We start from the raw sequence: 14,803 nt of genomic DNA, 5'->3' as shown, positions 1-14,803 counted from the left end.
ACTGTGAAAGTGAGTATAAATGTTGAAATAACACTTTTTATGCAAATCTAAAAATTCTAACCTTTTTTCCTAGATTGGAAACAAAAAAAAAAAACACCCCCCCAAAAAAACCCACAAAAAACCCCCCACAAAAAAACCCAAACCAAAACAAACAAACAAACAAACAAAAACAAAAAAAACCCCACCAACCAACCAAAAACAACCCCACCAAAAAACCCAAAACTAAAGAAATATAAAAAAAACCCCTTAAAATCCCAGGTTTGGAAGAGATGTTTTACAGCAAGAGGGGCTTCTTCCAACACAAGATTGTTTTTTTTCCCTGCTTCCTGCATCCCCCCCTTCATTTGCCACAGAAGTGTGACTGCAGGAAGCCTGAAAAAAGCAAACATGAACTTTTTCACAATTGCATCTTTTCCCAAAATTGAAAAAATGCTCCTGTTAGCAATAATGCCTTCATGGCAAATATATAACCACAGGTGTTACTCAAGACAGGGAAGCTACCAGAAGACATTCTAGCTCAGCTTTAGAAATGTGTTTACTTATCACTAACACAGAAATCACAAAGATCCCCCCATTCTTACCTTTCCCATACAACTACAACTAGTAACATGACCCCAAAAAAAAGTTAATGAAAAAAAGTTTCAGGATGAATTAAATTAACATTTGGATCACATCTGGATTGTTGTTTAACAACGGAAGAAAATAATAAATAAAAAAGGAAAAAAAATTAAGAAATGTAACTAGCCCTGTACAGCAAATGTTTTCTTCTGTCCACTCTGAAGTCTCTTTCATGTGCTAATGGTGGCATTTTTTTAAACTCTTCCCCTTTGACTTACTCAGACCTTTAAGGACCTCACACATCTAATGGTTCCTCACATTCACCAAGAACAATCAAGAGAGGCCTGGGGGTTGACATGCAGTATGATTAATGGACAATGTTGATTTAATTTCCTATAACAGGAGTTTTCTCTAAGCTTTCTCCAAGGAGCAGTTTCTTTGCAATCCAGGACTTAAGTATTTTACTAATGAAGTCCAATAAATAGCAAATTAAATAATGCTGTCTCCCAGAGACAAATCCTCTCATTCCAGGAAAAAAAAGGAGGGGTAAAAAAACACCCACCATATTTAAAGGTCTGTTTAAATCTAAAAAGGATTGTACAGCAGGAATGTACACAGCAGTTCAGATTTCTGGGGTTCTTTTGTTTGGTTTATTTTGTTGTTTTATTTAAGAAATTTTATCACTTATCTGGCCATTCCTGCCATCATTATCTGCTTGCTCATTTTTAGCTTTAAATGGGGGTTATACATTTAACTTAATTTCCAGTTTCAAGAAATTAAGTCTTTATTTAGTGGTCACTTTTACTTTACAGCTATCAAAACATACTTATTATATATTCATTGTAATACTTTAAAACATTTTGGTGGTTCTTAATTTAAAGTTATTTACTACCTTCTTATTGTAAGGAGTGATCAATATGTCCTTTCATGAAGCAAATTTTAACCTTCAGCTCCAGCAAATGAACAATGCAACACTATTTGCATGCACCCTCACTGTTACTCAATCAACATGACACAATCTCCCAGCTGAATTCCCACACAGGTTTAGCTCTAAACGGTGGAATTCCTACCCCAGGACCACAGAGCAGCAGAGAGCATTTCCTGCAAGATTCTAATCGCTTTCCCACCGTGGAAAAGTTTACCTTTAAATACCCCGAGGACAACACATTTTGCTTCACTACAGGCTGGCAAGTTTTTTTGTCAGAGTGCAAAAAATCCTCTCCTCCTACTTTAAAGCACCCTTGATTCCAGTTCTTTGAGTTGTGACACAATTAATCTGATCCCCTGAGAAAAACCTGTCCAACTCAGTTATGGAGACGGTTGATAAAGAGGCAAAAGTCTCAAAAATAGGCAAAAGCCCTCCATGCTGCTGGAGTGGGCCCATGGAACACAACTGCTCCTGTTGCCTTAGCAAAGCCCTTATCTTTACATTACCTTGAACATTGCTACAAGGCATTGTCCCAAACAGTGACACTTCCCCATCCTGACAGCTCACAGGGTCTCTCTAGAGCAGGGCTTAACTTGTCTTAGCACTCTTGATTTTGATTTTTTAAGTACAGTACACTCAATGTTTATTCTGCACTGAGGATCTACTCCCTTGCCATGTCCTTCCCCTTCAAAGAGCCACTAGCTTGGGAAGTTGAAAGTCAAGGCATGTTTAAATGAGGATATCATCACTATTTTCCCAGATAACTGAGCTCAAAGTGGACCAGAGCATGTTCCAGAAGGTCACATAAGAATATGTTAGACATAAAACTCCTTCGAAAACACAAACTACCTGTTCATGAAAGATCTTAACTAAGAGAGAAAGAATGAACCTTTCTGACCCAAGATTAAGTGCTTATCATGCTGACAAATTAATACATTTCCACAAGTTTTAGAGCCATTCCATGACTCTGTAGTTAAGTAAAAGAAAGCCCAGGGATTCCTCTTCATAAGGGTCTGTCATACATTACATTTTAATCAACACCAAAACAAGTTATGCAGCTAATGCAGATGTTACAAATGTCAGTAATCCAGTGCCTACTGCAGTTGATTACTGACTAAATTGGTAACCTAGAGAGGCTTAATGATGTAATTTAAAATTGGCAAAGACATTAAAAATTAATTAAAGCTTTCCACTAGAAATGAACTGTATGAAGAATGTTTACTTTCAAAAAACTAAAAAACATGGCCAGAAGTAACTGTCATGTGGTTTAGAAAAACATATAAATCCAATTTCTTTAATAGAGGTAAATTTAAATTCTGACAGAAAACATAGAGGACACAGCAATCTTTTTAAGAACAAAAATTCAAGTGAAAATATGCAATAATGATACAAATCTGCAACATTGCACAACTCAAAACAAATAATGGCAGAACTGCACAGGAAGGAAGGCATTACAGTTTTTTACAGATGTGTCACTTGAACTGCACAGAAGGTATGCAGCATTAGCAGCTGACAGCTAACTGGCTACTCCCCAGCAAATCTGCTCAGAACAAGCTGATATTTATCTGGGATTCCCACTCAGTGCTTAAATAAAGCTTTGCCCAAGACACAGTTGATGCAATGGAAGCCAGGCTGACAAGCTCCAACAAAGGGCCACAGACTCCAACATCAGCTTCAGTTTTGTATTCAGTAAGAATTCAGTTTACAACCCTGATGAATCAATTTTTCACCTGAGCAGAGCAGTGTAGTGTTTTCCCTCCATAAGGAAGGCATGAAGCCAGTGGGTGAGTCTGGAACCAGTGTCTGCTCACCCTGTGTCAGTGTGTTTGCACTGTGCAGCCTCCTGCTACTCCCCCAGTACAACCCAGCTGCACAGAGAACAACAATACACGAGCAGAAACGCCACACAGGACAGAGATCTGATGCCTTCCCTGCCTCTGCCACTCAGCCTGGTCTTCCACAAGCATGGATGGTAAATCTGAGCCTAAAGGGAGCTCTCTGCTACAAACAGCCCTGGAGAAATTACTAGCACTGCCATACACTGGAAACAAAACATGATGCAGCAGTTTGTAAATCACAACAAAACACAAAACCCAGTTTGATCTCTGTGTGCATTTACAGCCTGTAAAATGCAGTATGGTTCTTATATAAAAGAGGTAAAATCTTATCAAAGAAGCATTTGCTTTGATATCTTACAGGTAAAAAAGTCTCAGGGTAATAAAGCTCTCTCCATTCTCTCTTCTAATCTATAATCTAACTTTCAAAACCTGAAAGGAAAAAAGAACAGGAAAAAATGATATGCAGATATGCCATGTCTGCATTTGGAAGACGACTCATTTAGAGTGGTGACAGGTCTGTCTTTCATGACAGGAGCAAGGAATGTGTGTCTCTTGTTTATTGAGGTGCCACAGAAGCACTCTCATAGCAGGACTAGGCAAGAGCTTGGGCTTGTTAACTGCAAATATACATTATCTGCCATGGCTGGGGAAGAGAAAGGGGTCACAGTTAGCTGATTTTAAACATACCTAATTTACTTCCAGGGCTTTTGGTTTTATTCCTGTGCAATTTGACCAATTTCTCCTCCCCTCTCAGCAAATCCCTTATGTTTTAGCTGATAAGTAGTAGTAGCAAGGCTGTTACACACAATCAGGAGAATTGACAGATAAGAGGTTTAGTTTAAGGATGTAATCAGCAGGAGTAAACACTAGACTGACCCAGCTGTAAACAGTGGAAATAAATGATAATATTTGTCCTGGTCACCTACTGAGCTATTACACACTTTCCACTATGTAACAATGTAAATATAATGACCACAGTATATACAGCAGGCAGTGCAATCATCTGGCTTTCCAAGCAAGAAAACTGAGCTTTTAGTTGATCTTTGTTAAGAACTAAAGCAATTCCTGATTATTTTTGAACAGAGCTGTCTTTTTGCTCAAGTCAGCATTTCACTAACTGTGGATGTCTGATCTGATGTAAAATACCTCAAGCAGAAAAAAGTACATCTGTAATACTAAATTGTATTTTCTTTAATGCCATTTGAGAACAGTTAACAATGAAAAAAAGAGTATTTCTCAAGAAAAACCTGTGTTTCTTTCCCATCACTTCATGAAACTGTAGGAATGCCTGGATCCTTGAATTTGTATGGGAATTCTAAACTAAATTTCCACAGTAACTTATAAACAAAAAGCAATATCAGTTCCCATATACACAATTTCCAGTATTCCAGGACTGTCAGATACAAGCATGTGAGACTACATTTTGACACCAACAAAACATGGGATAAAACTGAAATTACAGCCCTAGCTTTCAGAAATGACTGCATTAACACATGAAATGCACTTAGTGTTCCTTCTCAATACTGAAGCATTTGCAAATCTTAAGAAAGATAGCATCAACACTGTCAGAGATGCCATTAAGTTTTTAAAACTTACATTTTCCAGCACATTCATTTGCAATATGGTGCAAATGAAACTGCTGTGTGCTATCTCACCACCCTATCAGCTGCTTTCTGAAACTTTAAAGCACTTTAACAGGATCATTACAAGAGAAGCTTGTGTGATGTGCAGCAGGCAGCTTAATTGAAGGAATTCTTTGCAGTGACTCTTCTTACACACCCTTATTCAATTTCTATAGACTGTTGAATGACCTTGTCATCTTTGCTGCCCTGGACTAAAGCTTAGCTACAGTCATGGCTGTAATACAATATAAATAGATCCCAGGGAAATTAAACAACTGAAGGCCAAGTCTCTGGGGGAATCCTAAGTGTAGTAGGTAGCTGGCTAATTCTTCAGCAGGAGCTCTCTTTCCAAAGGGGAGTGCCATGCAGGGTCACAAAATGTGCCTTTGTGTCATTCAGACTTTGACAAATTCTTCACTTGGAAATATTGTCCAAGTCAAGGAACACTGGGAAATGCACTTTGCTTTATTTCTCCTCTCTGGAACTGGGAAGAGGCAGAACATAGAAGAGCTTTCAGACAGGGAAGCTTTTCTGATAAAGACCAAACTTTTTGGAGTACATCACACACATGAATCTGACAGAATCTAATTTTTTTCCAAAAATACTAGATTGGGGCAGGAAAAAATGCCAATGGGTAATGTAAAACCAGAAGGTTCCCCAACAAACTCGTCCACCAGCAAAACTCACTTCAACTTCCGAACACACATCCTGAACCATTACGTGGTACCAGCAGACTTATCAAGCCTCACAATGAAAGACTTTCTGTGAGGGAAAAATTTCTAGACCAGGAGGAAGCAATGGAGGAATTAAAAATAGAGGCAAAAATGCATGGTATGCAGCCAAGGGTCTGCTTCTGTGGCACGTTCAAGTAATAATGGAATTTTACACTGGACTAGGAAATGGCCTGCTATTGAAAAATAAATGCTAAGACCTTTAACACAAACAAATGTCTATGTGAAACTGTGGATATTTATTTTGAGAATAAATGATCAGATCATTTAATTCTATTTACATGGTGACTATGATGTAAATAATCCAGTTTAAAAACACACAGAAGTAACTGGGCAGACCTACACTGGCGAAAGAGAGGTCATGTCTCAGAACACAAGGTAGGAACCAACAAAAGACTAAAAATATGCAGCATAATATACATATTGCTGCATTCCATGTTTAATCATTGTCATCTATTTCACACTAACATGGCTGATTCTGCTTTATCTCTCATAATTAAACTTCCATCAAGAGTCCTCCTGTAGACATTTGCAGTCATTTACAGTAGTTATATCAAAGCTACCCACAACCAAGCAATCAACAGTGCTTGTAATAACAATGCTAATGTTCTCTGGTTAGAGACAATCATGAACTCTCATTTTCTGATGCACTCTAATTGCCACAGGGTAAGTGAAATGTCTTTAATACACATATCTTGCACAACTGGCATTTGTACCAACATCTGCAGAAAGTTCCATGGACAGATGGATTGACATGCTCTAAATGTCACTAGAAGTCTATCAGCAGTTTATTAACTATGCAAAAGAACAGGGAATGTAGAGCAGCTGTAGGTTATGACAAAGACATGAAGAGAGAGTGTTTGGAAGCCATGTAACTTCAGTGGCAACAGATAATGCATGAGAAACTGATCCTTCTTTGCCACTGGGAAGCACCTAGGACTGTGAGCATATTCTTTCAAATTAGGAATAACCCTTCCTTTTGACCATATTATCCAACATATATTACACCAAAAGTCTTAACACACACACCTTTCCCCTTCAAGTTTCACACTTGCAGTATTCTAATTCCTGTAGCTCATAATGAAGACATTTATTTTAAAGACTCTGTCAATAAATCAGTGGTTTAGTGTCCTCAGGAGAGGCAAATAGATGACAGAACATCAGTCCTCAAAGCCTCTCTCCAGTTAATGAAAAATCAGTTTACCATAGTCGCAAACCCCAGTGTGGTGGCTTGCCTTGTTACACCTCAAATTGTACCAGGTAGGACTACTTCCTAATAACTAATAGTTTAAATTGTTAAATGCATAAATAAATAAATGTACTGGTTCAAATCACTTAGATTATTCACAAGAAATAAAAAGATTAACAAATCACCTTCTTAATGTGTGGATGTGGCTACAGTCTTGGTGGATTTATGTACTGCATACAATTCTACCTGCTATAATCACCAGGTGTGCAGCTGCCAGGGGCAGAAGATTGGCTGTATACTGCTTTCTAAGAAATAATTTGGCATGCACAAGTATTTCAAGCAGACAGTTTGGCAAAGGGCAATCAGACAGGCACTATCACTACGAGAAGTCTCTGTGAGCTTTCCAAGCTACAGTGTAAGTAATCATCTTAGCAGTGGAAAAACCTGACCCAATCAATTTTCCTGAGCAGAGTCTTTTGTAGCTGTAGTGATGAATGCTTTTTACTGTAAATGCTATAAAAGAAAAAAAAGAAAAAAAGAAAGAAACCAGGCAAAGAAACTTAGGAAAATTCATATCTGATATACACTTCAAGTAACTCAACACATCTCATTAAAAAAAAAAAATCCAACAACTACTCTTCAGTGAAACCAGCCTGCAGCAGCACAAATTATGTGGATGTGAAAAATATAAATTACAGCAATCAGAGTATATGGAATGTATCATGTTTTGGTCACCATATTTAGATATTGAGGATTATGATAAAGAGTAAACACTCAACACATCACATGCATGATAAGTGAATGGTTAACTTAAGCACATGAATTCTTCCTTCTTGCAATTCAGCCAACTGCGACCATGTGAAAGTTGTAATTTCCAAACTCACTTTTCTTTCATTTTCCCATCAGTCTACATGCTTAATAAAAAGCAAATCCAACAAAACCACACAGATAACATACATTTTAATATAATTCTGTAAAGTAGTATTTTCATCTGAAGACTATTAGTGTACTGAGAAAATGCATATCATGTAGATCACATTATTAATAAGTTTGCACATGTTTGAAATTAAAGCTTTTTATTGCACAATAAGAAAAAGATTTATGCACTTCTGTCCCAGGACACACAGACACCACATCCTTTCTGTGCTCTCAGAGGTGCTCTTTTGTCTCACAGCTCTGTTAAACAGTTGGCCACTGCCAGATGCTCTGGCTAGAAATGGTCACAGATGGTCAGTTGTCCAGTTAACAGACCAGAATACTCCTCTCAAATCTCCCCTAAAATTGTATCTCAACTCTATGCAGCAGATGAGAATATTTGAGCATGGTCAGGAAGGCATTTGACCTAGTTAAGACTGCAGGTCAACTTTGATAACTTAGTCAAGATTAATTCTCCACAATACCACCAAGTAAACTACCTCAACACATTTCAAACAGCAAGTGTCCAGTCCTATATTACTTTTGCTGATTATGTGAGAGATTGCTTCTTTTGATGAAAGAAACTCTCAGTTCTGCATGTAAACAAAGTACCTTCTACCTTGGGATGATCCCAACACATCTGTGCTAATACACATTGCAAGAGCTACAGGAGGAAAGGGAGTCAGGTGATCAGTGGAAGGACTCCAGTGGTACTCAGTAAGCTCTGTGCTCAGTCCTGCAAATATTTACCAGTACTCCTTAAAAATATTAACAGGATTATAGCATGCACAAGAGCTACTTGTTTCTATGTTGAACAAGCAGTGCTTGTCATGCAGTACACCTGTGACAAAGGCTATGACTAAGACAGAAATAGGCTAAAAATAGCAGAGAAAAACATAAACACCAAAAATACTAAAAACCTGCATTTTAAAGTGAATATTAAAAAGACATGTCATTTACTAGCAGTATTAACTAACTAAGTTCTGTATCTTGTGATAAGTAGTTGGGTGTCCTTCCAGCTTATACAAGATTTACAAGATCTGGTTAACTAAGTGCTGTGCAATGCATATTTTGTGAGAGGATTATTCCCTCAGCAGCCTAACTCAAGATTGCAAAGCTTATTGCTGGGAAAACAGGTGGCCAAACCTAACTCTGCCGCCTTACAGGTGTAGTGATTTAAGCTCTCTAAGGTGGTAGTGATTTAAGCTCTCTCTTCCAAAAGAGTTGGGAAGTATTTTGTACACTCACCCAAACCACTGACAGTATATTCCAGGTCACTGGCATCCAGCAGAATGGGTCCATTCTCCTGCTGCCCCTCTTCCTTGTAGTAGAGTTTGTAGCCCTGGACAGCAGCGGGGTCCTCAGCGTCCTGCTGCCACTGCACAGCAATGGTCGTGCAGTTCATGGGCTCCAAACGCAGCTCGGGAGACTTCGGGGCTGGGGTTGGAGAGATACAGACAGAAAATAGACTTGTATCCCAGAAAAAGCTGCTTTTCATGCAAAAATCTGGATGTCCATCAGTCCAAACTTCACTCCAAACTTTGATTCTATCTCGTCTGTGCAGTCATGTAATTATTTCGTCCTTATGATATCTGACTCCCTATAACCTAAATCTAACAACTTAATTTAGAACACAACAGAATAGAAAGAATAGAAACAGCTTTTAATTCTGCATCTTAATAAATAAATAATTTATGAGGTAGTTCTTTTTAAGCAAAAATGAAAACATTCCAAAGATAATTACAAAGTTATTTCCTGTTTTAAAGTGAGCCAAAGTAAATATGATTAACAATACCATCACACTTCATCAAGTGTTAATAATTCACTATAGTAGTCAAAACTCAATTAAATCCAAAGCAGAAGGATGTGGACTACAGCTAAGGAATCAAGTTAAAAATTCAAATCTGCAGTTTCCAAGCTATTTGTGCAAAGTTGAATGTTCTTCTGCATGACATTACTAAATGATAATAAAATCCAAAGCTCAATTATAACAAATTAGACTTCACGGATCAAGTCAATTTGCATATTCAAAAGATGCATGCAATACAGACACACATGAAACAACTCAGATCTTTTATTAGAACATGGCACTGCTAATGTGCAGCACTCCAGTTTGCAGAAATGTGTTTTACACTGAACAAAATGGCATAGGAAACTCTAGTGCATGTTTGTGAGCTGCTCAGATACTTTAGCTTCTAGCCTCGTTTCCTTCTGTTCTATACAATTTGTATCAAGACAATTTAGAAATCCAACAACCCCAAAGCCCTTGCTGTTGAGTGCCCAGCCTGCTAAGCCTTACCTCTGACGCTGGTGGCTTTGGGAGTGCGGTGTGAGGTCCACAAGGACGCCTCTCCCCAGCCCACCCTGGTGGCCGCAGTGATGCGCACCAGGTAGAGGCTGTCGGGCCTCAGCCCCTCCAGCAGGTGCTCATCAGCAGTGCCCGGCAGCTCCAGCACCTGCACCTTGCTCTCCGTGCTCAGCCTGAAGGACACACGGTACAGCACCACCTGGCCCCTCCTGTACTTGGCAGGGATTGGCAGCCAAGAGATGAGAATATCTGTAGGGCTCCTGCTCGTCAAACTGATTTCAGGAGCTCTCAATGGAACTAAAAAGGCAAAGACAAAGTTTTTGAGCTCAGGGAAAAGCCAGAAAATTCTTGTCTGATACCCCAACCCACAATGAGATACCAGGAATGCAAGACTAAATAATCCAACAAGCTCTGTAGATTCTTGTTTAAGGATAATTTGACACTTCTCACACTTCTCACCTGCTGCATGCAGAACAGCTTAAGCAAACTTTTTTCTGTAAGGCCATCAAACTTTTTTCTGTAAGGCTATTTCTTCTCTTATTGCTGCCAGCAGTAATCGAAGGCAATCAGCACCTGACTGGTGTGACACATTGCCTGCCAAGGTTAGATGCAGCAGCTCCAAACCAGGGCCCAGACAACAACCTGCAGTCAAACACTTCGTGCATGTTTTCTTCCACTTACCATGTAATGAGGGTTCTGATAAAGAGACCTGCAGACAACTAGAAATGGCAGTGTTCCATGCTGCCAAAGCTTAACCCTGTCAGAATTTATTAATCAGGTCTAATGATCTACACTAAACAGTGTGTTTTTGCCGTGATGTTCAGATTAATTAAATCATTGTGTAGAAATAGTCAGCGGGGTCTTTTACAAAATTCTGATTCTACTAAAAAAGGCACATAGACACAAAAAAACCCAAAACAAAACAACAGGTAATTTTTAAAAAAAAAATCCTTAAAAAATTTGACAGTAGCCTAAATCCTAGGCTACTGTCAAATTCTCATCATGAAAGGAGTTCTCAAAGATCTAGAATAGTTATTGACATGATTTAATGAAATGTCTTTCAGCACAGAAAGAGACTGTGTAATACACAGTGCTGCTCTGCCAGAATGTTATTTTATTCTCATTCCTTTTGTGAGCTGCTGTCTTGCACTGTGGTATCCAGAAGTCTCACTGGTACCAAGAGAAATTCAAGACCCTCAAGTACTGCTACCACTGGACTGCACAGTTTGACTCAGTGCAGATAAGAACATTCACCAAAATAACTTCTTACCATCTTCAAGGGTGTGCTGAGTGACATGATCTGACATCTGACTGGCTCCCAAAGGCATGTAAGCCACAATATAGAAGGTGTAGTTGCTGGCTGGCTCCAAGTCATCAATGATGTAATGGGTTGTATCGTTCCCAATCACCACTTGGTACTCTTCATTATTTAAACCTGGTATAAAACAAGGGTTAGACAAACAAAAACTGCTGAACATTCTCGAACATCACGGTATCTTGGCTTTAAGATCTCATGAAGTTAATTTCATGTTCTTCCCCAGCCTGCCTCTATTTTTAAAACCCTGTTCAGCAAAAGCTCTTTTATGCACAGGAGTAACTGTGTCTTGCTGCAGTATAGGTTGTGGTGTTTCAGGATTTTCCTCAATAAGGGATGCTGAATGCAACTCTAAACCCTATTTAGCATTAGTCACAACAAACTGTGCTCACTGTACAGTAACACAACAGACAAGCTCTAATAGCCTTATCATTCATACCCAGCTTCTAAATCTATTTGTTTAGAGTCAGGGTTTTTTTTTCCAAACCTATTTACAGAGCCTTTCTATAGCAGACTGTAAGGAATGTGAGGGCTCCACTCCATCAAAACAAAACAAACACCCTCCTGCCCCCCAAAAGAAACAAACCAGAAGAATTTATTCAGCAAAAGGATCTCATTTTAGCCCTGCATCTGCTATTACATTTGATTGACACGTTTTTTATTTTAATTTGGAGAAAGGCCAATAAGAACAGACCAGAATAATCTTCAAAAATGTTTGGCTCCTCAGCAAGTTGTTAAAAAAGAAAAACAGAAAAAAATTGTCAGCAATTCACACTAAATTATGCATAGCAATGCATGCAGCAGTCCTTGTCTTTGTTGGGCTTTATTCCTATAGAGCAAGGCTATAAAGTGGAGCAAGTGTGGTGAAAGCTGCTGTGTTAAGGAACAATTCACACCAAGTGCATGTCAACTTAATCAAAACTCTGTAAGAGCCAGCTCCTCCTCTTCACAACTGAATTTATAAACAAAACCAAAGGCAAATTCCACCATTAAGTTTTCCCACATTTATGAATTAACTTGATAGCATTTTAATTAGACAAGATTACGAGCATCTCACAACAGACTAGTTAATGACTTGTTAATTAGGAATTGCAAGGCACGATTTCTGACCTGCTAAACAAGATCCTTGAGCTCAAATTAAAAGGACTTGTTCTCTCATTGAATGGATTGCTGGGCCTCATGCAGAGGCCCTAATGAAACAGCCATAATAGAGAACAAGGCTTGCCTTCCACCACAATCAGTGTCCCCTTTGTGCCTTTTCTAAATCACTAACAAGGAATTAACACACTCCAACATGCACGCTCATCAGACCCTTATTCTTCTTGCTACTATGACCCCAATTTGAATGTAAAATATTCTGCTAAAAGAAACAAAAAACAAACACACAAAACCCACACCTGTTAGTTTTTTCAACTAGCTTGATTAAAACACTAACTTTTTTATATAGGGAAGAGAACCTGAACTTGTTTTTACAGTGAAACATCAGAATATGTGAGTTGTGAAATGTAACAATAAGTGATGGCATCTTTTGTATTCAAAGCATCTACCACACTGTGATACCTATAAAAAAAACCTCTTTAAAACTGCATACAATTCATGCATTATCCAGTTTTGCTTTCTGTTTAAAGTTTATGGAATCATAAACAGTAAAACCCAGGAGACTTGGCAAACATTGCTTTCCTTTGGCAATACTATGTTCTTTCCTCACACTTGCAAAGGAGGTTCCTAACTAAAACAAGAGAGCAATACATCCATAACTTTTTTGTTTATACATTTATGTTCATAAGAAGCTTCAAGCAAAGATAAAACCTAGTCAGATCAGACATATCTGAGATAATTTTTAACCTTCATTATGGTCAGAAACAGGGTGTGAGGACAGAATGGGGAAAGACAAGCTGAAAGGAATAATGAAAGCAATACATTAATATATAATATATACATTAATAGATAATTATCTAGAATTCTACGAGAGTAAATAAGATGCTGACAATGTCAACAGTCTATGTTAGAATTGACCTGGTACAGTGTGAATTTCATCAAAACATTTTCCTTAATATTTAATTTTCATCTATTTAAATGTAGTTGTTTCTAAATTTACATTAGAGAGATGGTTGATGTGATAATTTTTCAAAAGGTATTTTCTAGACTTTCAATAATGCCTCTAATATGAGAGCAAGATCCTCAGAAAGGTTTACAAGCTACCACTCTTTCACTTAGAAAGTTATTTTTATAGAAGTGCAGTCCACTAGCCCTTGAAGTTCAACATTTTTCTATAAAATAAGACAAAAGCAATGTTTAAGTTCTGATGCAGATTTCTGATACTGTGCAATCATGTTGCAAAATTACATGCAGATCACCTACATTTTGAATCCCATCACTGTAATTACTCCTCTTTACACAGTCCTCTCCACTCTCCTTGTGTGGATTTTTTCACTAATGTGAAAGGATGCACAACAACATTACATTAAATAAAATAAATACCACAAGTCAGGAAAGATTAAAAAATGGTATTTGGGAAAGTACATTCAAATAAATCAGAGGTTTCTGGTTGACTTCTTGCTTTTGTTTGAAGTTTGTTTTGTATTTTACACCAAGACAAGCTATAATCTCATTTCACAAAATATAACCTTTGGAAAAGCAAGCAAATAAGGCAGGGACTGCAAAATTATTTTGCAAAAAACATATTCCAGAAGATACCTCCTTTCACTACTCTGCAAGATTATTTCCTGCACAAACTTCCCTAAGGACACTTTCCCAGTTTCTTTGAAGTTATCTGGTCTCTGCTCTCCACAATTATCCAGATAAATTATCCAGTGTGACTTTATTCATATTAGCTCTAAAAGGGGATTGTGAGCACAATACCTCAGTGACTGAAAGAGTAGGGGGTAATTTCCCACACCTCTTGTTCTCATTATCTTTTAAAACTCTTTCCTTCCTTCCTTCCTTCAGACAAAATTCTCCTGTGTCCTGAAATATCCCACTTGCAAAAGCAAATGTGGCTATTCCTGCATCAGCATTAGAGTAATTAAGCTGTCCTTCCTGTCCTCTGCTTAGCAGATGGCAGGCTGGTATTCCACACAGGGCTGAGCATCTGCAGTCCTGTCCTTGAATAAACCACTTACTGAATAGCAGTGGAAAAAGAAATCACTCCAAGAAAACGGGGCTGCAATGCACCTTACTTGAAGCCATGCACTAACAGTTTTTCAAGTCATTAAGTCATCACCTTCTGCTTTTGAAAACTGGCTGTTTCCTACCACCTTAAATTATCTTAACTCAAAGAAATTACATAATATTAAGGCATTTTAAAGTGTCTAGTTACTCATTTTTATTCCAACTACCCATTCCATTCTATATAGGAACTTGTATATCATATCAGAGACTGGGATAAGCCACTCATGG

General features: G+C 38.1%; 1 protein-coding gene across 1 annotated transcript in view; it reads right to left on the bottom strand.

Annotated features, from left to right (window-relative positions):
* Nucleotides 1-14,803, bottom strand: part of PRTG (protogenin) — a 71,579-nt gene that overhangs the window by 23,677 nt on the left and 33,099 nt on the right. Inside the window, 3 exon segments of the mRNA XM_036389759.1 lie at nt 9,030-9,218; nt 10,081-10,386; nt 11,360-11,524. Coding sequence (XP_036245652.1) covers nt 9,030-9,218; nt 10,081-10,386; nt 11,360-11,524 — 660 coding nt within the window.

This window comes from Molothrus ater, chromosome 13 (assembly GCF_012460135.2).
Source record: "Molothrus ater isolate BHLD 08-10-18 breed brown headed cowbird chromosome 13, BPBGC_Mater_1.1, whole genome shotgun sequence".
NCBI lineage: Eukaryota > Metazoa > Chordata > Aves > Passeriformes > Icteridae > Molothrus > Molothrus ater.
Note: the sequence above shows the minus strand (reverse complement) of the source record. Positions and strands in the feature narration are given on the sequence as shown.